The sequence below is a fragment of the Thalassophryne amazonica genome, chromosome 6 (genome assembly GCF_902500255.1).
Source record: "Thalassophryne amazonica chromosome 6, fThaAma1.1, whole genome shotgun sequence".
Taxonomy (NCBI): domain Eukaryota; kingdom Metazoa; phylum Chordata; class Actinopteri; order Batrachoidiformes; family Batrachoididae; genus Thalassophryne; species Thalassophryne amazonica.
The window spans coordinates 56471501-56499401 of record NC_047108.1 but is presented as its reverse complement, the minus strand read 5'-3'; the positions used below and the strand labels follow the sequence as shown (position 1 = coordinate 56499401).

The 27901-nt window shown below is 40.8% G+C and overlaps 1 protein-coding gene and 1 long non-coding RNA gene across 2 annotated transcripts in view; both read left to right on the top strand.

The window, feature by feature from the left end:
• LOC117512209 (plexin-A1-like) overlaps positions 1 to 27901 on the top strand; it is a 1069160-nt gene that overhangs the window by 782742 nt on the left and 258517 nt on the right. Inside the window, 1 exon segment of the mRNA XM_034172199.1 lies at positions 5883 to 6106. Within this exon segment, the coding sequence (XP_034028090.1) occupies positions 5883 to 6106 (224 nt within the window).
• Positions 7315 to 27491, top strand: LOC117512213. The gene is made up of 3 exons (XR_004561246.1): positions 7315 to 7325; positions 13043 to 13047; positions 27193 to 27491. It is a non-coding gene; the product is annotated as an uncharacterized LOC117512213 (long non-coding RNA).

Below are 27901 nucleotides of genomic sequence, written 5' to 3'. Positions count from 1 at the left end.
AGCGCTCACTCAAAGCCTGCCCACAGACGAATGACGCAACCGACAGGTGTAGAAAAACTCACGCATGCGCATGAAGGTTCAAGCTTGGCTGACGTAAAAACATATGAATCAAATCCTTATAGTTTTTGAAAAAAATAAAAAGGTACGATACTTTTCTAACAGACCTCGTACATCAGCTGCAACACTCAACAAGACATCTGAGATTGAAATCAAACTTTTATTGACAATGACACTGCAGAAAATGCAACACAAAGGAGAAAATTAGATGAAATAAATGTTCAGAGTTTCTGCACAACTCTTTGCTGTGTGGCTTTGTTATGACAGAGCTGTAATGTCCAAGACCAGGAAGGGATCAAACCAATCATGCCAATACCAGTAATTTGAAAATAGCAGTATCAGCCAGATACAGTTACCTGGATTGGTATTAGGACATTACAGGGATTGCAGTTCAGCACAGACAGAATAGAGCAAAACTGCTTCTTGAAGTAGGCTCAGGGATGTGCACACAAATCAGTTTTTTTTTACACAATCAGGTCAATATATATTTGGAGAGTGACTGGTTTGTTTTTGCCTCTGTATCCCACCACAATCAAGATATCTGCCACGTGTCAATCTTATGTATTTTGTGTTTAGTTAAATCACTTGATCAGTTAAATTAATTGATCCACAAAAAAAAAATCCAGGAAATCACATTGTAGGATTTTTAAAGAATTTATTTGTAAATTATGGTGGAAAATACGTATTTGGTCACCCACAAACAAGCAAGATTTCTGGCTCTCATAGACCTGTAACTTCTTCTTTAAGAAGTTCTTCTCTCCTCCACCTGTTACCTGTATTGATGACATTTGTTGGAACTCATTATCTGTATAAAAGACACCTATCCACAGCCTCAAACAGTCAGATTCCAAACTCAACCAAGGCCAAGACCAAAGAGCTGTCGAAGGACACCAGGAAGAAAATTGTAGATGTGCACCAGGCTGGGAAGAGTGAATCTACAATAGTCAAGCAGGTTGGTGTGAATAAATCAACTGTGGGAGCAATTGTAAGAAAATGGAAGACATACAAGACATACATCTCCCTCTGCGGCTCCACTCAAGATGTCAGTCCATGGGGTCAAAATGATCATGAGAAGGGTGAACAAAAATCCCAGAACTACATGGAGGGACCTGGTGAATGACCTGCAGAGAGCTGGGACCAAAGTAACAACAGCTACTACACACTACGCAGAGAGGGACTCAAATCCTGCAGTGCCAGGCATGTCCCCCTGCTTAAGCCAGTACATGTCCAGGGCCGTCTGAAGTTTGCCAGAGAGCATGTGGCTGATCCAGAAGAAGATTGGGAGAATATCATGTGGTCAGATGAAACCAAAATAGACAATTTTGGTAAAAACTCAATTTGTCGTGTTTGGAGGAAGAAGAATGCTGAGTTGCATTCCAACAATGCTATGCCTATTGTGAAGCATGGGGTGGAAACATCATGCTTTGGGTCTGTTTTTCTGCAAAGGGGACAGGGTGACTGATCTGTGTTAAGGGAAGAATGAACAGGGCCATGTATTGTGAGATTTTAAGCCAAAACCTCCTTCCATCAGTGAGAGCACTGAAGATGCAATCTGGCTGGGTCTTCCAGCATGACAATGATCCCAAACACACCACTTGGGAAACAAAGGAGTGACTCCGTAAAAAGCATTTCAAGGTCCTGGAGTGGCCAAGCCAGTCTCCAGACCTCACCCCCATAGAAAATTTGTTGAGGGAGTTGAAAGTCCATGTTGCCCAGTGACAGCCCCAAAACATCACTACTCTAGAGGAGATCTGCATGGAGGAATGGGCCAAAATACCAGCCACAGTGTGTGCAAACCTGGTGAAGACTTACAGGAAACGTTTGACCTTTGTCATTGCCAACAAAGGTTATGTTACAAAGTATTGAGTTGAACTTTTATTACTGACCAAATACTTATTTTCCATCATAATTTACAAATAAATTCTTTAAAAATCCTACAATGTGATTTTCTGGATTTTTTTTCTCATTTTGTCTCTCATAGTTGAAGTGTACCTATGTTGAAAATTACAGACCTCTCTCATCTTTCTAAGTAGGAGAACTTGCACAATCAGGGACTGACTAAATACTTTTTTACCCCACTGTAAAACAGGTGATCTCAATAATGAGCTCATCCACCTGCCTGACGAGCTGAACTAATTACAATCACCTGGTTTATTGGGAAGATGGAACAAATATATGTGGCTGGACTTTTACTTTCTGAAGCTGGATTTGATATCTCTGTATCCATCACCTGAATTGTGCAAATAAAACTGACTAGAAAATTGATGATTTGTATTCACAATTATCCTTGAATGAGTATTTAGTGTTTATTTTATCCAGTTACTGGAACAAAATATTGTGGCTGTGTATGAAAATGGTTGTATTTTCTAAACTGTTAATGCAATATTTTTGTTCACCCCCTTAAAATAAAGTTGAAAGACAACCACAAACACATCTTGATTGTTTCATTTCAACTTCATTGTGGAGTTGGGTGAAAAACAAACACACAAACAAACAACTGTCACCTTTAAGACATGTACCTCACTGCATATGACAAAACTGACCTTGAGAGTTTTGAAGTGCATAGTCAAGTGATTCGGGTTTGAAAGGATTTTGACAGGAAGCTTATTAGTTTTTGTTGAATGGTATACAAATAATGAATGAGTTCAATGGTACAAATATTTTATGAGGTGAAAGCTGGAATGTTCCATTCAACAAGGCAAAGCCGAGTTGAATGGTATGTTCCAGTCTTCACCGAATTAAAAATTTGTTCCATTGAAAGAATGTAAAAACATTCATTATTTGTTCTGTACGAGGTCTGTTAGAAAAGTATTGGAGCTTTTTATTTTTTGCAAAAACCTGTTGGATTTGAATCACGTGTGCTTGCATGAGCAAACCTTGAACCTTCATGCGCATGCGTGAACTTTTTCACACCTGTCGATTGCATCATTTTCTGGTAAGCAGCCTTTGTGTGGGACGTGTGCAGTGCGCTCTGTGGATTTTCATTTCAAGGAAAAAGACGGAATGACTGGAGCAGCGCCACATCAAATTTTGCCAGAAATTGGGCGACAGCCAGATGGAAACCATTCGGCTCATTCAGACGGCTTTCGGTGACTTTTCAGTCGTGTGACTATCCGAGAAATTGTGGAAGAGGTGGGCATGTCACAGCATGTCCTATGAGACTTCCAACACGGAGGCGCTTTTGCGCCACCGTCAGCAGCAGCATGAATTTCACAGACACTCTTTTCCTGGCCAAATCTTATGTCACAGTGGAATGTACCAAAAAAGTACTGATGTCCACCTCTTCCGCAATTTCTCGGACAGTCACAGGACGGTCCCGCATCACCACAGCGTTCACTTTGGAATGATCTGGTTGTTCCGGTTTTTCCTTGACATGAAAATCCACTGAGCGCACTGCACACGTCCCACACAAAGGCTGCTTACCAGAAAATGATGCAATCGACAGGCGTGTTCGGGGTTGCCACAGCGAATACAGTCAGATCCGCATAGGTATTTGGCACACGTTTTACGCCAGATGCCCTTCTTGACGCACCTCCAGTTTTACCCGGAGAAACACACACAGCCGCTGGTGTTCTGAAGAGGTCTCCCATCCAAGTACTAACCAGACACTGCACTGCTTAGCTTCTGAGATCTGACAGGATCAGGCTGACACAGAGCAGAATGGCTGCCCAACACGAACTTTAAATAGGAGTCCAAAATTGTTCTCAGTCAAATTGGAAAAGCAGTAGTCTGTGATGCTGTGCACCAACTTCCTGTACCCACCCCCCCAAAAAAAAGAAAAAAAAAAGGACTGTGTAGTTCCTCAGTGCAACGAAAAAAATCACATCAGAAATTAGTCCAGCTTTTCATCCTAACAGATCTTCATGCCTCCAGACAGCTTACAGTGTAGTGGATTTGTTTGTGTGTGTGTGTGTTTAGCACCGTCAGTTAACTCCTTCAGATCGTTGTCCGTTAGCAAAACAAACTCTGCCATGTTTAGCTAAATGCTGTCCCCACTAGTGGTCGGGATTCACAGTGTGCAATGATACAAAATGCCCGCTAAATGCAACGCAATACAAATGGGATGAATAATCCATGTCACATGACATAGAAAGCACCAATCAAATGACAAGTATCCACTCAGCAGTTTTATAATAAATAATATTTGCATTCAGTGTTGAAGCTGGTGGTACTCACTTAAAACATGCCAAAAATGTCAAATTGAATATATGGTAGTTATTTTGTACTCAGTCTGAATGTACAGTTGTGCTCAAAATTCTTAAGACAATATGAATGACAACACAAAAACTATTTTTTCACTCATGGTTTGTGGTTGGGTGAAGCCATTTTTTTTTTTTAGTCCAACAACTTTGTTTACTCTTTTTAAATCACAATGACAACAGAAACTACCCAAATGAACCTGATGAAAAGTTTACATACCCCTGTTCTTAATACTGTGTATTGCCCTCTTTAACACCAATGACAGCTTGAATTCTTTTATGGTAGTTGTGGCTGAGGCTCTCTGATGGTAAAGCTGCCACTGAACATGTCTTGGACTTTTAAAGAAATACAAACAGTATGGCACTCTACGGTAAATCTGCTTGGAGTAGACAGTTCTCAAAAACTGTGTGACTGGGCAAGGAGAAGAGTGAGGAAAGCCACCAAGACACCCAGACAACACAGAAGTTACAGGCTTATGTGGTTGTGATTGGAGAAATTGTGCACAGTGCAAATTTTGCATTTTGAAAGGTTGGGATGGACCAGTTTTATGCCTGTCTTTGCTATCCAGGATCCAAGATGGTTGTATATGTATGTTGTATATATGTAGATGTAGTATAATGGATGCAGTGACGTGTTGCACAAATGCATGCTTCCAGACTTGACCTAAACTGCCCATGCTTGGTGTAAAAGTTTAACTGTCTCTAAAAAAATGAATTATAAATTGATCTTCACTCACGAGTCTGAGAAAGAGAGAAAGATGTTCTCCTCCTTTTTTTCTGATAGCCTCTGTTAATCCAACATCAATTCATCCCTGTCTTTTTTTTCTCAATTTGAGCTGGATTATCCATCTCAGACAGAGCTGGTTGACGCTGGTCCGGATTTGCCCCAGTATAAAGTGAGGACATTAATGATAATTAAATCATACATTTAGTTTCGATTAATTAGCATTGTGCTACTTTTAAGATGATCTGTAGCTAATCAGATTAGGCTGAGCTAAGGCTGCAGCAGGCAGATGGATACGAAAGAGGCTTGCTTTGAAGTCCAGTCACCGTCTGCTGAGGAGAAGATTCTCTCTTGTTCTGTCTCTCTCCATCTTACTTAATTCAAATATCTAACTGTTGACAACAAACACACTTGCCTTCAGGTTTTAGCTATGTGGTATCAAATGGGATAATTGGCATAGAGTTCAGTAGATAACGTTCATAAAGCAAAAAACAAATGCCCTCATTTGTTCCTCTAATTGCAAAACAGCTTTTTCTGTCTGTTGTTATGTCTCTGTTTTTCTGTTGACCTCTTTACTGTTCTGTTTTTCTTTTTTTTCTTGCAGGGATTTTAATGTTAACAAACACTGCTAAAATTCATCCACGCTCCTTACAGTAGTTCCTCATATTTTCCATCTGTCTTGTCAAGTGTTTTAATGATTTATTTAGCTATTTATTTATTCATTCATTTTTTAAAAATTTTAATTACTTCCCCACTCTGCGATGCAGAGGGAATATTTTTTCACATAACAAATTATCAAATCCCTATTGGCATTAGAAGACATTACCTGCTGAATTAATACAGTAATATTGCTCCAGGTTGCTTGTTCATGTTTTTTTTTTCTCTCTCTCTTTGTGGAACAGCTCACCTCTACAAGTGCAGGGCATTGCGGGATAGCTGCGGTATGTGCCTGAAGGCTGACCCCAGGTTTGAGTGTGGTTGGTGTGTCCAGGACAAGAAGTGCTCCCTGAGGCAAGAGTGTACCAGTGGAGGAAACCCACACCTCCCTCTGCAGCTTGTCGAAACAGGAGGATGGATGCATGCCACCTCTGGAAACAGCCGATGCATGCACCCCAAGATCACCAAGGTAAGCAAGTGTGTGGCTGTAACAAAGAAACATAGGCTTGATTGGATTTGAGAGATAAGTCTGCTGTTGGACTCAAACTAATAATATAAAAGGGTGTTAGCCAGACAGAGTGATGGTAAAAGAGAAGTGTTTGCTTTGTTAGGGTCTTCGAGAGTCATTGTTTTCTGTGCTATGGGACAGAGTACAAACAGAAGCACCAGTTTAGGATATACACTGTTTATTACCATCATGCATTAAAAATGCGCACTAACCCACATGTGTCTTTTCTCTCATATTAATGTGGGTGTATACAGCGCATCTGGAAAGTATTCACAGTCCTTCAGTTTTTCGCATTTTATGTTCCAGCCTTATTCCAAAATGGATGATTTTTTTCCCCCTCAAAATTCATAGTATGAAAAGATTTTTTTTTTTTTTGGCAAATATATTAAAATATATTTAGTCAGGGAGTTGACCAAGCACCTCTTTCAGAGCTCCAGCATTCCACTGTGGAGAGAGGAGAAACTTCCAGAAGGGCAATCACCTTTGCAGCAATCTGTAACCTTTGCGCCAATCTGTATGGTAGAGTGGCCAGATGGAAGTCACTCCTTAGTAAAAGGCACATGGTAGCCCACCTGGAGTTTGCCAAAAGGCACCTGAAGGACTCTCAGACCCTGAGAAATAGAATTCTCTGGTTTGATGAGGCAACGATCAGACACTTTGGTGTAAATGCCAGGGATCATGTTTGGAGGAAACCAGGCACCATTCTTATAGTGAAACATGTTGGTGGCAGCATGATGCTGTGGGGATGTTTTTCAGTGGCAGGAACTGGGAGACTAGTCAGGATTGAGAGAAAGATGAATGCACCAATATACAGAGACATCCTGGATGAAAACCTGCTCCAGCAACCTGGGCTCACGGCAAGTTGTGATTCAGCAGCACGAAATATACATTAATATATTGGTTTGTGATATTGTGACGAAAAGCGCCTAATTTTCGTCACAGCACCACAAGTTTGTTCTAATTCATTCCGTGATGGCTGCACAAAATTAAAAGTGATGTGTGTGTGTTTGGGGGGGGGGGTGTCAGGGGTGGTTATGGTTAGGGTGGGGGGAAGGCGTAGGGTTAGTAATAGTGAGTTAAAAAAACCCTGTCACGAAATGTTCGTGACGGATTTTGTGAAGGAAAAAAACGTGAGACTGGGCTGGCTCCACAGTGCTGTTGACCTCAGACTGGGGAGACAGTTCATCTTTCAGCAGGACAGTGCCCTTAAGCACAGAGCCAAGATATCAAAGGAGTGGCTTCAGGACAACTCTGTGAATGTCCTTGAGTGGCCCAGTCAGAGCCCAGAACTGAATCTGACTGACCATGTCTGGAGAGATCTGAAAATGGCTGTGCACCGACGCTGTCCATCCATCCTGATGGAGCTTGAGAGGTGCTGCAATGAGGAATGGGCTAAACTGCCCAAAGATAGGTGCAGCAAGCTTGGGTCATCATATTCAAGAAGACTTGAGGCTGTAATTACTGCCAAAGGTGCATCAAAAAAGTATTGAGCAAAGTCTGTGAATGCTCATGTACATGTGACTTCTTAGGTTTTTTATTGTTTATGAATTTGTCAAAAAACACCCTTTTTATCATGTTATCATTATGGGGTGTTGGGAGTAGAATTTTGAGGCATGAATAATTCTAATAATAATTGCTCCATTTTGGAATAAGGCTGCAACATAAGGTGGAAAAAGTGAAGCGCTATGAATAATTTCCGGATGCACCGTATATGACACTGAATCATAGTTTGCTTCATGTACAGTCATGGATTACATGAAATCAAGCTACAATTTTGTGCAATTTTGTGCAGAGTCTGTAATGTGAAGTATGTACTGAGACTCATGTTGGCTGACTGTACATGCCTGTGCTGAAGGGTGGGCATGGGGACACCTACATACTCACTCTTTTTAAAGGTGCGTTGACACTTGCACAAATTTGATCCCGACACTGGCACACAATCTGGCTTGCCAGTGAGTAAGAGTAATAAGAATAAGAAAGAGAATAAACTGTTGTAAACTGTAAGAGCTCTGCAAGGCTGCATGCTAGTGCACAAAGAAAATTGTGAAATGTCTGGCACACATTAAATTGTGAACTAGTCATGATCATTGCGCAGCCTATTTGAAAACACTGAGTGTCACTGTCTATGTGTCTCATTGCCACAGTGAACCTGAGTGATTATGATGTTAGATCTATAATAAACATAATTTTACAGATACATCATCAAACTCATAAGAAGGAATGAGCGCAACTGTTTTACCAATCCATTACTACACTCACAGAAATATTTAACCCTAACTTTTAAGATTTATGTAATTTTATTACATGACAAATTCCCATTTACGTTTTTTAGATAATTTTAATACAAACCTACCAAATAAACCTTACATGATGCATATTCATTACTGTAATAAATCCTATTTATTTGAAATGCATAATCCTCAGCTTTATGTATTTAGTATTAATAAAATATAATTACTCTAAATAAATAATAATGACAGTATCACCCAATCTCCTTAACAATGCATACCACCATTCAATGGATGGAAGTAGCATAGTTGCATCCATGGACTGTAAGAACAGTAAACCTTTTCTAATGCCAAGCTTTGCAACGTGTTTAACAGTAGCTAATTTGCCAATCCTGAAACCACCCCTCAAAAAGGAATAGCCTGTAGGGTGGAGGCCCACTGACAATCCCTGGATGCAGTTTAACATAATTCCCAGGCCAATAAATATCATTGAAACATGATCATTGGTTTAGGGTCCCTTCACACATAGTGCGAATGTGGTTGAATTGCGCATGAAGCAGGAATCATATGCAATACATGTTAAATTGTAGCTGCCTCCAACATCTCGTACACCTGTTGCTACAACTATTTGTGCACACCAGCAGCTGAAAGACAGATAGTGCACTGGGAGAGCCCATCAAACCCTTTCGTGGCAGGTGTCGGCCAAATTCCAGCTGACACACACAAACATCTAACTTGGCACATAGAAAATGTGTGGCCATTCACACTATTAGCAGACACGTTGGTGTATGCGCCAGATTGACAGGGGGTGTGTCCACTGACAGGAGCAGCTGTGGAGATCTGAGGATGCGCCGCCAGCAGATGTGGACATGATAAGAGCGCCCTGCTCCTCATTCATGTCATTTCATTAGTGTACATCTGTGACCATGGGTCATCTACAGAGGAACAGACTGATCATACTTGTATTGCCCGCTTGATAAGAGGGATTCAATAAAATGCAGTGTTTTTATATATTGTGTTTTTTTGTTTGTTTGTTTGGTTTTTTTAATACGTCAATGTCCTTCTTGATATCAGGCATTTTCCCACACCTTTTACAGGACAGTGATGGTAGCTCAGTGGTAAAAATTCTTGCTTGAATCCCGTGGGTGGCATGTAATTTTGATTTTTTTTTTTCCACAGCAGCTGCGTGATGTGTTTACAATGCTGCAGCTGCTCGCACTGTGTTCCCATGTGCACAAAACCGTCACAGCATGTATTTTTTATTTATGTTTTTTTTTCACAGCAGTGCGAGCAGCGGCGCGATGTGGTTGCACACAAAAATTCCACACCATATAAAAACACCGCATTTATCAAACGAGCAATACTAATATGATACATACAAGTATGAAGGCATTACACGGTATTGTCATCCCTGCCGCCAATACCATCAGGGATGACATTACACGGTTTGCACATGATTCCTGCGTCATGCGCACTAAGTGTGCACTTCGTCCAAATTTCGCACTATGTGTGAAAGGGCCCTTATCCAGGTCTGGGTCAGAGTGGCAGCAAACTAAGCAGCTTATCCGACACTTCCCTATCCTCGGCCAACTCATATAACTCTTCCTGGCAGATCCCAGAGCAACTGGGAAATATAATCTATACAGTCTGTCCTGAGTTTTCCCCATGGCCTCCTCCCATTTGGATGTGCCTGGAAGACCTCCCTAGCAAGATGACAAGGGGCCATTCTCACCAGATGCCAAAACCACTTCAGCTGGCTCCTTTCAATGTGAATAAGGAGCAACTCTCCTCCGAGTCTCTCCTGGATAGTCAAGCTTCTCACCCTGTCCAGGAGAGAAAGTCCAGATTCACAATGGAGGAATCTCATTTATGGTGCTTGTATCTGTGACCATATTGCTTTGGTCCTTACCCAAGGTTCATAAGCAGAGGTGAGAATAGGAGTGTAAATCAACTGGTAAATTGAAAGTCGTGCCTTCTGGCTCAGCTCCTTCTTCACTGCAACTGTCCCAATCCATCTATCAATCTTGCACTCCAATTTACCCCCACTCATAAACAAGACCCCAAGACACTTATACTACTCCACTTAGTTCAATAACACTCCCCTGACCCAAAGAGGACAATTCACCCTGTATTGGCAGAGGACCATGGTCTCAAGTTTGGAGGTGCTGATTCTCTGCCTCAAACCTTCTCAGTGTGCATCACAGGTCAGTGTCTGATGATGCCAACAGAATCACATCATCTGCAAAAACCAGATGAGGTCACCAAACTGGACACCCTTTCGATCCCTCACAGTGCCTTGAAATCCCATACATGAATATCACAAACAGGATTTGTGACAAGGGGCAGCCCTGGTGGACTCAGCTCCTACTTTTTACATTTTTACTTGTCTGTCATATTGTCAATTAATTATTATCTTCTCCTGTTTTGTTTTTGTAGAATCATGTCCTGGACTGTAAATCTACTATATATATATATATGTCAATCTATAAAAATCCTTTAGTTTCCTGATTGTACAATGCTCTTTAATTGAATCGATACAGATACAGATACAGATACAGATAAAATTATCAACTTTTTGTTGTTTTGTTAATTAACAACAAAACATTTTGTGTTTGTTTCTGAGATATTAGTGTAGAAAAAGCATCAAATACTACATTTCTACAGAAAAAGCACTTTACAAACATGAACTGCATATTATTTACATAGAGTTCACATAAAACTAAAACAATCAGTCAACACACAAATAATAAACAGCCTAGCAAAACAAAACATGCAGTTGACTGTGAACTGCAAGATGGGAAATCAGATGAAATTTAATCACAACCAATTCCTCAATTATAAGCACCTAAATCATCTGCAGAGTTTGTCAATATGATATCAATGTGGTTCTCAATGAGAAAAGGCTATAATGTCCTGTAGTTCTGAAAACATCTCGACAACTTCTTCAAGCACCAAGACATACAGTAATCTAGTAAAATAACGAGTGTAACATCACATGCAGAGATCCAAGCCAGGTAAACCTTGAGAGGCCATTGCATCAGTTCTCTCTGCTGAAGCCCCTGTGGTTACGAAAGCCTTATGTGTCCTGAACTGAAAATGAAAGTTGCTCTATTTTAATACATTGCCATTAAACTACACATGTTGGAACCTTGAGATTGCCCTTGGCACAGAAATGGGTATTATTACTCACTGTTACATCAAACTAGTACTCAAGAGACACATAGTGGATCACTTGGCTTGAATTCTTCTTCATCATTTTGGATCGCTACTGTTTGGTATATCATGTCCTTGATATGCTTTAACGGTCAAAATAAAGTCATCTTCATGTATATTTACAATATGTTTTGTGTGTGTGTGTGTGTGTGTGTGTCATTTTGTAATACTGTGGGGCAAAAAGTATTTAGTCAGCCCCTGATTGTGCAAGTTCATCTACTTGGAAAGATGAGAGAGGTCTGTAATTTTCGACATAGGTACACTTCAATTATGAGAGACAAAATGAGGAAAAAAATCCAGAAAATCACATTGTAGGATTTTTAAAGAATTTATTTGTAAATTATGGTGGAAAATAAGTATTTGGTCACTCACAAACAAGCAAGATTTCTGGCTCTCACTGACCTGTAACTTCTTCTTTAAGAAGCTCTTCTGTCCTCCACCTGTTACCTGTATTAATGGCATCTGTTGTAACTCATTATCTGTATAAAAGACACCTATCCACAGCCTCAAACAGTCAGACCCCAAACTCAACCATGGCCAAGACCAAACAGCTGTCGAAGGACACCAGGAAGAAAATTGTAGATCTGCACCAGGCTGGGATGGTGACCAAGTGGTTAATGTGCTTGGTTTCAGTGCAGAAGATTCCGGGTTCAAATCCCACCCTTGCGACATTTCTCCATGTAATGTGGAGATGTGTCAGGAAGGGCATCCGGTGTAAAACCTATGCCAATTCAACATGCAGATCCACCTTGGATTTGCTGTGGCGACCCCGAGTGCAAACAAGGGAGCAGCCGAAGGGACTTACTTTTACCAGGCTGGGAAGAGTGAATCTACAATAGGCAAGCAGGTTGGTTTAAATAAATCAACTGTGGGAGCAATTGTAAGAAAATGGAAGACATACAAGACCATTGACCGCCTGGTGCTGCTGGGGCGGCTGCTGCTGGAACACCTGATCACACATCCAACCAGGATAACTATGAACACATCAACACTCATTGACAACATATTAACAAATGCCATTGTAGGGAATATAATAGGTGAAATACTTATTTCCGATGTCAGTGATCACTTGCCAGTTTTTGTAGCTTTCCAGTCATCTGTGGACAGTGTGCACCAAACAGAAACCATACATTTAATTAGGAAAATAAATGATGTTAATATTGAGAACCTCAGAAGGGCTTTATTGCACCAGAATTGGTGTGAAATTTATTGTGATGATGTTGATGAATCATATGAATCATTTATTTCTATTGTATCTAATCTCTATGATAAACATTGTCCATGGGTGCCAAAAACCATAGATGCACAAAGGACTGATAAACCTTGGGTAACAAAGGGACTCCTGAATGCATGTAAAAAGAAAAAAAATATTGTATAAGCAGTTTTTAAAATTTAGAAATAATGAAGTCGATAGACATATAAAAATAAATTAACAAACATTATGTGATTGTGTAAGAAGCAGTATTACTGTGATTTGTTAGAGAAAAATAAAACTAACATTACGGGAACCTGGAAGCTCTTAAGCGAAATCATTAAAAAGAAAAAAAAGTTGTTAAAGATTATCCATCTTACTTTTATATAGACTTTGATAAAATTGTAAAAGGAAATAAAATTATTGCTGATTATTTTAATGATTATTTTGTTAATGTTGGTAAAAATTTAACAAACTCAACTGTAACTACGACAAGGTGTTCTATGGATAACTGTAAACTAATTAATAAAATTCAGGATTCAATGTTTATTAGAGAAATGGATGAAAAATAAAATTTTCATATAGTTCATAAAATTAAGGGAAAAAAATCCACTGATATTGATAGCTTTGATATGGTTTTGATTAAGAACATTATTGACTGTATTATCAAACTTTTAACGTACACAGTGAGGAAAATAAGTATGTGAACACCCTGCGATTTTGCAAGTTCTTCCACTTAGAAATCATGGAGGGGTCTGGAATTTTCATCTTAGGTGCATGTCCACTGTGAGAGACATAATCTAAAAAAAATCCGGAAATCACAATGTATGATTTTTTTTAAATAATTTATTTGTATGTTACTTCAATTTCAATTTATTTTCATTTATATAGCGCCAAATCACAACAGAGTTGCCTCAAAGTGCTTCACACAGGTAAGGTCTAACCTTACCAACCCCCAGAGCAACAGTGGTAAGGAAAAACTCCCTCTGAGGAAGAAACCTCAAGCAGACTAGACTCAAAGGGGTGACCCTCTGCTTGGGCCATGCTACAAAACATAAATTACAGAACAATTCACAGAACAATTCATGGACAAATATACAAGAAATGCTATTGGCGCACAGGACAGGAGGATTGCCACTACGAACACAACTCCCATCTCTGGATGGAGCTGCACCTTAAACAGAGAGAAAAAACAGAATCAGGCACCAGAAAGACAAGAAATACTGTATAATTTGTCAGCATTAAACAACAAGAAAAAGAGAAATACTAAGGTAAAACAATGTCGGACTCTGTTGTTTTCTCTGGGCCCCTCCCCAATCAGACCGGGAGTGACATGTTTAGCCGCATGTTCTCCTTGAATTGCTGGCTGTCTGAGTGGTGTCCAAAAAATGAGGTGGGCTTCATTGATAATTGGCAAAGCTTCTGGGGAAAACCTGGTCTTGTTAGGAGAGACGGCATCCATCCCACTTTAGAGGGAGCAGCTCTCATTTCTAGAAATCTGGCCAATTTTTTGGGATCCTCCAAACTGTGACTGTCTAGCGTTGGGACCAGGAGGCAGAGCTGTGGTCTTATACACCTCTCTGCAGCTTCTCTCCCCCTGCCATCCCCCTATTACCCCATCCCCGTAGAGACGGTGCCTGCTCCCAGACCACCAATAACTAGCAAAAATCTATTTAAGCATAAAAATTCAAAAAGAAAAAATAATATAGCACCTTCAATTGCACCACAGACTAAAACAGTTAAATGTGGTCTATTAAACATTAGGTCTCTTTCTTCTAAGTCCCTGTTGGTAAATGATATAATAATTGATCAACGTATTGATTTATTCTGCCTAACAGAAACTTGGTTACAGCAGGATGAATATGTTAGTTTAAATGAGTCAACACCCCCGAGTCACACTAACTGTCAGAATGCTCGTAGCACGGGCCGGGGCGGAGGATTAGCAGCAATCTTCCATTCCAGCTTATTAATTAATCAAAAACCTAGACAGAGCTTTAATTCATTTGAAAGCTTGTCTCTTAGTCTTGTCCATCCAAATTGGAAGTCCCAAAAACCAGTTTTATTTGTTATTATCTATCGTCCACCTGGTCGTTACTGTGAGTTTCTCTGTGAATTTTCAGACCTTTTGTCCGACTTAGTGCTTAGCTCAGATAAGATAATTATAGTGGGCGATTTTAACATCCACACAGATGCTGAGAATGACAGCCTCAACACTGCATTTAATCTATTATTAGACTCTATCGGCTTTGCTCAAAAAGTAAATGAGTCCACCCACCACTTTAATCATATTTTAGATCTTGTTCTGACTTATGGTATGGAAATAGAAGACTTAACAGTATTCCCTGAAAACTCCCTTTTGTCTGATCATTTTTTAATAACATTTACATTTACCCTGATGGACTACCCTGCAGTGGGGAATAAGTTTCATTACACTAGAAGTCTTTCAGAAAGCGCTGTAACTAGGTTTAAGGATATGATTCCTTCTTTATGTTCTCTAATGTCATATACCAACACAGAGCAGAGTAGCTACCTAAACTCTGTAAGGGAGTTAGAGTATCTTGTCAATAGTTTTACATCCTCATTGAAGACAACTTTGGATGCTGTAGCTCCTCTGAAAAAGAGAGCTTTAAATCAGAAGTGTCTGACTCCGTGGTATAACTCACAAACTCGTAGCTTAAAGCAGATAACCCGTAAGTTGGAGAGGAAATGGCGTCTCACTAATTTAGAAGATCTTCACTTAGCCTGGAAAAAGAGTTTGTTGCTCTATAAGAAAGCCCTTCGTGAAGCTAGGACATCTTTCTACTCATCACTAATTGAAGAAAATAAGAACAACCCCAGGTTTCTTTTCAGCACTGTAGCCAGGCTGACAAAGAGTCAGAGCTCTATTGAGCTGAGTATTCCATTAACTTTAACTAGTAATGGCTTCATGACTTTCTTTGCTAGCAAAATTTTGACTATTAGAGAAAAAATTACTCATAACCATCCCAAAGATGTATCGTTATCTTTGGCTGCTTTCAGTGATGCCGGTATTTGGTTAGACTCTTTCTCTCCGATTGTTCTGTCTGAGTTATTTTCATTAGTTACTTCATCCAAACCATCAACATGCTTATTAGACCCCATTCCTGCCAGGCTGCTCAAGGAAGTCCTACCATTATTTAATGCTTCAATCTTAAATATGATCAATCTATCTTTGTTAGTTGGTTATGTACCACAGGCCTTTAAGGTGGCAGTAATTAAACCATTACTTAAAAAGCCATCACTTGACCCAGCTATCTTAGCTAATTATAGGCCAATCTCCAACCTTCCTTTTCTCTCAAAGATTCTTGAGAGGGTAGTTGTAAAACAGCTAACTGATCACCTGCAGAGGAATGGTCTATTTGAAGAGTTTCAGTCAGGTTTTAGAATTCATCATAGTACAGAAACAGCATTAGTGAAGGTTACAAATGATCTTCTTATGGCTTCGGACAGTGGACTTATCTCTGTGCTTGTTCTGTTGGACCTCAGTGCTGCTTTTGATACTGTTGACCATAAAATTTTATTACAGAGATTAGAGCATGTCATAGGTATTAAAGGCATTGCGCTGCGGTGGTTTGAATCATATTTGTCTAATAGATTACAGTTTGTTCATGTAAATGGGGAATCTTCTTCACAGACTAAAGTTAATTATGGAGTTCCACAAGGTTCTGTGCTAGGACCAATTTTATTCACTTTATACATGCTTCCCTTGGGCAGTATTATTAGACGGTATTGCTTAAATTTTCATTGTTACGCAGATGATACCCAGCTTTATCTATCCATGAAGCCAGAGGATACGCACCAATTAGCTAAACTGCAGGATTGTCTTACAGACATAAAGACATGGATGACCTCTAATTTCCTGCTTTTAAACTCAGATAAAACTGAAGTTATTGTACTTGGCCCCACAAATCTTAGAAGCATGGTGTCTAACCAGATCGTTACTCTGGATGGCATTTCCCTGATCTCTAGTAATACTGTGAGAAATCTTGGAGTTATTTTTGATCAGGATATGTCATTCAAAGCGCATATTAAACAAATATGTAGGACTGCCTTTTTGCATTTACGCAATATCTCTAAAATCAGAAAGGTCTTGTCTCAGAGTGATGCTGAAAAACTAATTCATGCATTTGTTTCCTCTAGGCTGGACTATTGTAATTCATTATTATCAGGTTGTCCTAAAAGTTCCCTAAAAAGCCTTCAGTTGGTTCAGAATGCTGCAGCTAGAGTACTGACGGGGACTAGCAGGAGAGAGCATATCTCACCCGTGTTGGCCTCCCTTCATTGGCTTCCTGTTAATGCTAGAATAGAATTTAAAATTCTTCTTCTTACTTATAAGGTTTTGAATAATCAGGTCCCATCTTATCTTAGGGACCTCATAGTACCATATTACCCCATTAGAGCGCTTCGCTCTCAGACTGCGGGCTTACTTGTAGTTCCTAGGGTTTGTAAGAGTAGAATGGGAGGCAGAGCCTTCAGCTTTCAGGCTCCTCTCCTGTGGAACCAGCTCCCAATTCAGATCAGGGAGACAGATACCCTCTCTACTTTTAAGATTAGGCTTAAAACTTTCCTTTTCGCTAAGGCTTATAGTTAGGGCTGGATCGGGTGACCCTGGACCATCCCTTGGTTATGTTGCTTTAGACGTAGACTGTGTTTCATAATTATTGTATGGCCTTGCCTTGCAATGTGGAGCGCCTTGGGGCAACTGTTTGTTGTGATTTGGCGCTATACAAGAAAAAAGTTGATTGATTGATTGATTAAGGTGATCGCCGGCCACTAGCCCTAAACTTCACTAAAAGACCCAGAGTTTAGGTAAAGCTGAGGCCGCGGCCCGCTCCAATTACTAATAAAATGAATTAAAAGAGTAAGAAGTGCAAAACAAAACTGTACCAGTATGCTAGCCATATGAAAGGGAAAATAAGTGCATCTTAATTCTGGACTTGAAAGTCTCCACAGAATCTGACTGTTTTATTGATGCAGGGAGATGATTCCACAGAACAGGGGCATGATAAGAGAAAGCTCTGTGACCCGCAGACTTCTTATTCACAAAGTAGTCCTGCACCCTGAGAACGTAAAGCCCGGGCCGGTACGTAAGGTTTAATTAGGTCAGCTAGGTAGGAGGGTACCAGTCCATGAATAATTTTATAGGTTAGTAGCAGAACCTTAAAATCTGATCTCACTGGGACAGGAAGCCAGTGAAGGGATGCCAAAATGCGTGTAATGTGGTTAAACTTTCTGCTTTGTGTCAAAAGTCTGGTTGCAGCATTTTGAACCAATTGGAGACCCCTAATGCTAGACTGCGGTAAACCAAAAAATAGAACATTGCAGTAGTCCAATCTAGAAGAGATAAATGCATGGATCAGGGTCTCAGCATCAGCCATAGACAGGATAGGACGAATCTTCGCTATATTTCGCAGGTGGAAGAAAGCAGTCCTAGTAATATTTCTAATGTGGAGGCCAAAGGACAACGAAGGATCAAAAATTCAAAAAAGGTTCCTCACTTTGCCATTGTGATGTATGACACACTACATTTTTTTTAATGAAAGACGTGTGGACGGGTCCGCGCGTCGGGACGCAGCCGACGCGGTGCGGCAGCACAGGAAAAACACCTCCGTGTTGATAACCATTTGTAAAATCCAGGCGGCTTTTGATGGCTTTCAGTGGAGTGAGTATATGAGAAATTGTTTAACAGGCAGGACATGTTCCAACTTGTCCTTAAGGCTTTCAACAGAGGTGTTTTTCCTGTGGCGGAGCGTCGCGGCGGCTGCGTCCCGACGCGCGGACCCGTCCGCACGTCTTTCATTAAAAAAATCTCCTTTAACAGTGGAATATCCGGATAAAATGCTGAAACCGACTTCTTCTGAAACTTCTCTGTTCTCTCACGACGTCCTGGATCAATAGAGCCTGAAATGTGGAGGTTTTCAGCTTGAACAGGCTGACGACGGCAGCTGAGAGCGCTGAGCGACGTCTCGCACCGTGGGAAGTCCTTAAAGCGACAGAATCACCTCAAAATCTCTCATCAGCCGTTAAAATTTTCACTGAAAACCAGCTTAATTTTTCGAACCGTGTCCACTTCGATGTGTCTCACAGGTTTAGAAAAAATTTTGATCAAACAACGCACCAGTCTCTCAGCAACTTCTCAGACAAAGGAATTCTGATGAGGGGCTGGACGACTCCTCCCACAAGGAGTGCTCACAGGTGAATGACGTCACCGACAGGCGTGGAAAAACTCACGCATGCGCACGAGGGTTCAAGCATGTCTGACGTAAAAACATATGAATGAAATCCATATAGTTTTTGAAAAAAATAAAAAGGACCGTTACTTTATTGACAGCCCTCGTATCTTCTCCAGATCTTTCAGGTTTGGAGTTTCAGCTCCCTCCAAAGATTTTCTTGTGAATTCAGGTCTGGAGACTGGCCAGGCCACTCAAGGACCTTGAAATGCTTCTTACAGAACACCTCCTTAGTTGCCCTGGCTGTGTGTTTGCGGCCACTGTCATGCTGGAAGACCCAGCCATGAGACATCTTCAATGAGCAGGGGGACCTTGCTGCCCTGCAGGATTTTAAACCATGACAGCATCATGTGTTACTAATGTAATCTTTGTGACTGTGGTCCCGGCTCTCTCCAGGTCATTGACCAGGTCCTCCTCTGTAGTTCTGAGCTTTCTCAGAATCATCCTTACCCCACAAAGTGAGATCTGGCATGGAATCCCAGACTGAGGGAGATTGACAGTCATCTTGTGTTTCTTCCACTTTCTAATAAATAATCAGAACAGTTGTTGTCTTCTACCAAGCTACTTGCCTGTTGTCCTGTAGTCCATTCCAGCATTGTGCAGTTTTGTCCCTGTTGTCCTTAGACAGCTCTTTGGTCTTGGCTATGGTGGACAGGGTGGAGTGTGATTAATTGAGTGTGTGAACAGGTGTCTTTTATACAGGTAACAAGTTCAGACAGGTGCAGTTAATACAGGTAAAGTGTGCAGAATAAGAGGGCTTATTAAAGAAAAAATAACAGGTCTGTGTGAGCCAGAATTCTTGCTGGTTGGAGGGCATCAAATATTTATTTGCAGCGGTAACATACAAATAAATTATTAAAAAAATCATACATTGTGATTTTTTTTTTTTTTTTGATTATGTCTCTCACAGTGGACATGCACCTAAGATGAAAATTTCAGACCCTTCCATGATTTCTAAGTGGGAGAACTTGCAAAATCGCAGGGTGTTCAAATGCTTATTTTCCTCACTGTATTTGTAATCTGTCACTCATGACTGGGAAATTTCCCTCCAGAATGAAGATTGCTAAGGTGATACCATTGTTTAAATCTGGTGATAAACATGTTTTATTTTATTTTATTTTTATTTTTTTCAAATTATAGGCCAATCTCTTTGTTACAGTTTTCTAAAATTCTGGAAAAAATATTTGTAAAGAGGTTGAACGATTTTATAGAAAAACATCATATACTTAATGAACAGCAGTGTGGTTTCAGAAAAAATCGAACAACTTCTTTGGCTTTAATAGACATTGTGGAACAAGTTACAAATGCAACAGAGAAGAAGCAATACACTGTTTTTGTTTTTTTGTTGTTTTTTTTTTATTTACAGAAAGCATTTGATACTACTGATCATACCTTATTATTGGAAAAATTACAGATGTATAGTATTAGAGGACTGGCCTTTAACTGGATAGCTAGCTATTTACGTAATAGATGTCAGTGTGTTCATCTTGGTGGGATAAAATCGGAATTTTTGAGGATTATGTGTGGGGTGCCCCAGGGGTCAGTCCTCGGGCCATTATTGTTTTTGTTGTATATTAATGATGCAGGTTTGGTTTCTAAGTCTTTGAGTTGTATTTTGTTTGCTGATGATACAACTGTGATTGGTAGCGGGGTTAATTTGAGACAGCTCTTGGACTTGGTGGAAAGGGAATTGCAAAAATTTAAATATTGGTTTGACTCATAAATTATCACTTAATTTCGGTAAAACTAAGTGCATTATATTTGGAAATAAGCCTAGAATTTAAGCAGTAAATTATTGTTGAATGGCATTGAAATTGAAATTGTATCTCAAACTAAATTTCTTGGAGTTTTTGTTGATGATAAGCTCTGTTGAAAAACTCTGTGATGTGCAGCCATACTTATGAGGGTTTCTGAGATTCAAGTAAATATTACAAAAAACACTGCATTCTACATGTCAGTAAAAGACATAGGTGTAGTGGGCTGTTGTACCGCCATGATTCTAAGACATCTTCTGCAGCAGCACATTCATGTTCCAGCTCTATATTACAGCTAGAGGTTACAATACTGAATAGATAAAGTGTTATTGCTTGCTTAAATCACTTTGCTGAGACTTTTATGTAGATAAGGTGGGGCTGTTCTTCTTGGTTCTTTCTTACTGTTGGTTGCCCAGGTTTCATCCAACATTTTTATCTCCAATTTCCATCATCACCACTGAGGCTATGAACTATGCAGTTGTTTATCCTTGAGAAACAATTATGATGTCACCAAGTGTATGATGTGGTATTTTTTTGTTATTTTGTGTGTGTGTGTGTGTGTGAAAATACACCTCTTCCATCACTCTCACTTGTTACAATTGTACATGCTTGATAGATAGTCACACATCCACAATAAGCACCAAGGCTATGTTGCTGAAAGTCCCAAACATTTGTTGCTGCTATTGCAAGTGCTGCTACAACTTTATAAGAACTAAATATATAAGTTCAGAATAGCCTTTCTTTAAGAATACCTGTCATAATATGTTACATATAATACATTACACATAATACATTACAAATACGAGTATGTGACACATGCATACAAGGGTATTTGGCTCATCTGGAAACAAAAGTATGTGGGGCCTCAAGATGTGACTTTTGTCTGTGAAAAGATAATAAAGCTTGAACATCAGTGGACCAAGTACATTTAAGTTAATGGAGAACGTTTTGAAAAATAAATAAATGCTTCTCTGTGGTTTCCGACGTGAAGCCAAGAACTTTGTAAATGTACTTAATATTAACAGAACATTCAGGCAGAATGAGCCTGAATGTGTCATGACGGGCAGCTGCCTGACAACAGGAGCGGGTGGACCCATGGTACAAACTCCCATCCAGGCTTTGAGGTATAACAAGTCGTCATCTTTATTACAGACAGAGGTTCGGTACAAAGGTGGTCAGATAGCGGAGCAGAGGTACAAGCAGGGCGAGGCACAAACGTAGTCATTTCCAGGCAGGGGTCTGAGGCACAAGCAAACACTGGCATATAGGCTGAGGCAAAAAGGCACGGTCAAGAAACTCAGAGCAAAGAACTGGTACACGGCGAGACTAATCAGGACAGAGAACAAGAAGGCTGGAGAGTGTGCTGGAAGCGACACCACTCTGGCGAGGGACTGTGAGACTGTGAGGGTTTATATGCATGTGGACTAATTAGGAACAGGTGATGTTAACAAGGTGCACGTGAGAGGAAGGATCCAGAAAGGGGGCGTGGCTAATGAACAAAGATACTATGTTGTGCAGCACAGTGAGGGAAGAGAACACAAGGTGGAGTGAGGAAAAGACAAGGATATGTGAACAGGTGCACAGAGCGCGAGTGAAAGGAAACATAAAGCAGACAGTTAAAGTGAGAGACAGGGACACATGGCAGGTGCAGAGAGAACATAATCAGATATACGTGAGGGACAAAGACATGAAGGCAGGTGCAGGGTATGGATTGGAACAGAAATAAGAACAAAGCTACACCTGAATATAATGTTACTGTGAACAAGAACCAAACACGAACATGAGAACTGATACTAAACTAAACATGAACTGGCAATATGGACTTGAACAGGACAGAAAAGCAAACCAGAGGATAAACTACCTACAAACTGATCAGAGAATTACAAGAAATTAAACACAATGACAAAACTAAACTGAACAGGCAGACATAAACTATAAGTAGAACAGAAACTAAGTGATAACAAAACCTGACATGAAAATACTACAAATAACAGAAATGAAAACAGCAAAAATAAGCTGATAAAAATGATAAATTAATAAACAATAAATGAAAACACAATTGACTGCAGAATCTAGAACTAACATAAATCATAACAAAAAGAACAAAATGACAAGAAAACATAACAGAATAAATCATGATGAAAATAATATTAATAAATCAAAGCTGAAGCAGACAGGAAACAACAACAAGGGGGAAAACATGGGCTCAGCGCCCTGACCCGGCCAAATCCCTGACAGAATGACATCCATATTAAAATTTGATGTACATTCCAGAAGAGCCAAGGTGCATTCGATAACCACAGACTGCATTCTGAGTGCATTCCAAACAGTCTGAATGTTTAGCTCATGTTCAAAACATTTGAGGTGCAGTCGAGGTGGAAATATATCGTACGGCATTCGAGGTGGACTCTAACTGCATTCTGACTGCATTCTAAATATTCTAATGGCATCATACCAGCATACCAAACAGTCTGATCATGTTTGAGGGGATATCGAAGTGTTCAGGCACGTCAAATCCTGCTGGCAAGTGCCGAATATGCAATGGCACAGCCAGACTGCACCCCCAGTGCGAGTCGATTGGAGTGCAACGACTTGCCCAAACTGAGTCAGACTGACCCAAATTGCCTATGGTTATGACTACTGTATATTACGTACGTATGTCATGGTGGTGTTTGTGGCATACTGGAAATGTGGACATGCAGCCCAGTCTCAGCGACAAATGAGTCAAATTTTTGTGACTTTTTTTTTTTAACTCACTATTCCTAACCCTACTCCTACCCCCAACCCTATCCTTAACCACAACCTAAATTTACTCTTTCCCCCCACCCTAACCATAACCACCCCGACCCCCCCCCCCCCTTCACTTTTAATTTCGTAAAGCCATCACGGAATGAATTACAATGAATTTGTGCTGCTATGATGAAAATGAGGCGCTTTTCGTCACAATATCACAAACCAATAGATTAATATATATTTCGTGCTGCTGAATCATTACTTGCTATGAGACCAGGTTGGGACATGCGCACCATTCCCAAAATGGCACATGGAAAGCAGATTGCACTCCCCTCTCCAGCCGGACAGCAGGACACTTCGCTGCACTATGGGGCTTGTACAACCCTAATTCCAATAAAGTTGGGATGTTGTGTGAAATGTAAATTAAAAACAGAATACAATGATGTGCAGATCCTCTTCAACCTATAGTCAATTGAATACACCACAAAGACAAGATATTGAATGTTCAAACTGATAAAATGTATTGTTTTTGTGCAAATATTTGCTCATTTTGAAATGGATGCCTGCAGCACTGGGACAGTGGTATGTTTACCACTGTGTTACATCACCTTTCCTTCTAACAACACTCAATAAGCATTTGGCAACTGAGGACACTAATTGTGAGTGTCATGATTGGGTATAAAAGGAGCATCCCCAAAAGACTCAACTGTTCACAAGCAAAGATGGGGCGAGGATCACTACTTTGTGAACAACTGTGTGAAAAAATAGTCCAACAGTTTAAGAACAATGTTTCTCAACGTTCAGTTGCAAGGAATTTAGGAATTCATCTACATTCCATAATATAATCAGAAGATTCAGAGAATCTGGAGAACTTTCTACATGTAAGCGGCAAGAGCGAAAACCAACATTGAATGCCCGTGACCTTCCATCCCTCAGACGGCACTGCATTAAAAACCGACATCATTGTGTAAAGCATCTTACCGCGTGGGCTCAGGAACACTTCAGAAAACCATTGTGAGTCAACACAGTTTGTCGCTACATCCACAAGTGCAAGTTAAAACTCTACCATGCAAAGCGAAAGTCATACATCAACAACATCAAGAAACGCTGCCGCCTTCTCTGGGCCTGAGCTCATTTGAAATGGACAGACGCAAAGTGGAAAAGTGTGCTGTGGTTTGATGAGTCCACATTTTAAATTGTTTTTGGAAATCATGGATGTTGTGTCCTCCAGACAAAAGAGGAAAAAGGCCATCCAGATTGTTACCAGCGCAAACTTCAAAAGTCAGCATCTGTGATGGTATGGGGGTGTGTTAGTGCCATGGCATGGGCAACTTACACATCTGTGATGGCACCATCAATGCTGAAAGGTACATCCAGATTTTGGAGCAACACATGCTACCGTCCATGCTACATCTGTGATGGCACCATCAATGCTGAAAGGTACATCCAGATTTTGGAGCAACACATGCTACCGTCCAAGCAACGTCTTTTTCAGTGACATCCCTGCTTATTTCAGCAAGACAATGCCAAGCCACATTCTGCACGTGTTACAAAAGCATGGCTTCATAGTAAAAATGTGTGGGTACTAGACTGGCCTGTCTGCAGTCCAGACCTGTCACCCATTGAAAATGTGTGGCACATTTTGAAGCACAAAATACGACAACGGAGACCCCGGACTGTTGAACAACTGAAGTCATAAATCAAGCAAAAATGGGAAAGAATTCCACCTACAAACCTTCAACAATTAGTGTCCTCAGTTCCTAAATGCTTATTGAGTGTTGTTAGAAGGAAAGGTGATGTAACACAGTGGTAAACATACTACTGTCCCAGCTTTTTTGAAACGTGTTGCAGGTATCATTTCAAAATGAGGAAATATGAGGTCTGTCAATAAAGTATTGTACCTTTTTATTTTTTTCAAAAACTATATGGATTTCATTCATATGTTTTTACGTCAGACAAGCTTGAACCCTCGTGCGCATGCGTGAGTTTTTCCATGCCTGTCGGTGACGTCATTCGCCTGTGAGCACGCCTTGTGGAAGGAGTGGTCCCGCCCCCTCATCGGATTTTCATTCTTAGCAAACAGCTGAGCTACTGCCGCTTTGTTCCATGAAATTTTTTTCAGGAGCTCTGCCAGACAACCAGCTGGAAACCATTTCAAAGATTCGGTTGTTTTTCGGTGAAAATTTTATGGGCTTCACAGAGATTAAGGACTGTTACTACAGCTTTAAGGATGGCCCACAATGGCGCATGGTGCGCCGCGCTCCGAGCTGCGACGACGAGGCAGAAAATGCCAGATCATTTCTAAGCTGATGGCTCTGTGGATACGAGACCGTCGTGTGCACTTTCTCTGGTTATCACAAGAGCTGGACATCAGCCATTTTCTGGCAGATTTCACTTTTAACAAGAGATTTTGTCATGGAAAGCCGCGCGGAGGCTTCGCGCGTAACGACCAATTAGCTGTTTGAGCGAGACAAAGGAACACCTCCATTTCGGCATGTCATGGGACAAGTTAGGACATGCCCAGCTCTCCACAATTTCTCTGATACTTACTGGACTGGTAAGCATTGAAAGCCGAGATAGGCATGTCCCAACTTGTCCCATGACACACCGAAACGGAGGTGTTCTTTGTCAAGCTCAAAGAGCGAATCGGTCGTTACGAACGAAGCCTCCGCCTGGCTTTCCATGACAAAATCTCTTGTTAAAAGTGAAATCTGCCGGAAAATGGCTGATGTCCAGCTCTTGTGATAACCAGAGAAAGTGCACACGACGGTTTCGTATCCACAGAGCCATCAGCTTAGAAATGATCTGGCATTTTCTGCCTTGTCGTCGCAGCTCGCAGCGCGGCGTGCTGAGCGTCCTTAAAGCCGTCCTTAAAGCTGTAGTAACAGTCCTTATTCTCTGTGAAGCCCGTAAAATTTTCACTGAAAGCCAGATAAATTTTTCAAATGGTTTCCAGGTGCCAGTCTCTAACAGCTTCTGAAAAAATTCTGATGGAAAAAAAGTCCAAATCATTCCGCCATTTCCAGACAATGAAAATCCGACGAGGGGGCGGGACCACTCCTTCCACAAGGCGTGCTCACTGGCGAATAACGTCACCGACAGGCGTGGAAAAACTCACGCATGCGCACGAGGGTTCAAGCTTGTCTGACGTAAAAACATATGAATGAAATCCATATAGTTTTTGAAAAAAATAAAAAGGTACGATACTTTATTGACAGACCTCGTATTTGCACAAAAACAATAGTTTATCAGTTTGAACATTAAATATCTTGTCTTTATGGTGTATTCAATTCAATATAGGTTGAAGAGGATTTGCAAATCATTGTATTGTGTTTTTATTTACATTTTACACAACGTCCCAACTTCACTGGAATTGGGGTTGTACAATCCGATCACACTGCTGCCCTGCAGGGCTACGATGTCAGATCGCACTGCTGCCCCATGGAGCTCGTAATGTCCGATCGCACCACTGCCCTGGGGGGCTGTGATGTCAGATCGCTCCACTGCCCAGTGGAGCTGTAATGTCGATCTCTCCGCTGCTGCGGGGGCTGCTAAACTCTGATTGTACAGTGCAGAGTGTCCGTTATGTGTGGGAAGAAAATGTTCCTTCTGGAGGGACAGTGTCCTACTGATGGACAGTGTGAGTGAAAGAGGGAGAGAGAGAGACAGTAAGTGAGAGAGTGAGGGGGAGAGGGCGAGCGAATGACAGATTTAACACATATGACACATATTGTGGGCTGTTGGACAACAGCGATTGTAAACATGTGGGGTTGATGCATTACATGTCACGGCCACATCATGGACTGCTTGTTATAACAGGTGCGTGCACTGGTAATGATGGCTGCGCACGGAGGTGATCTGATGACCGTTATAAACTGATCTCTCGCCTTCACATGCACCACAGTCATGTGGACATCAGAGTGACCTGCATTACGTGATTACAGTCCATACATTGGATGTCTTTCAAAATCCAGTAGAGACACAGCAGGTCTTAGAGGAAGGGCAGACGACGGCGCTGCTTCCCCCTCCTTTCTTCGTGTTTGCCTTCCAGACTTTCAGACTTTTCGTGGCAATTGGCCCACACTCATACAGCATTTGAAGTGCATTCTTCATATCCTTACTGCATTCTAACAGCATTGTAGGTATTCCTACATTGTTCCAACTACATTTATGACTGCATTCTAAGGCTTATACCGTATCACCCTGAGCACGATTGAGCCCGAATGACGCACAAATGGGGATTCAACCCATATTCAGGCAAATCTGAGATGCATTCAAAATGTTTGTACAGCAATCTTACAGCAGTTGGCACATTTGTGAGGCCAGAGCACATGCACTCTGCACTCGCGGTGTGCTTGTGGTGGAAAACATATTGAATGGCGGACAAG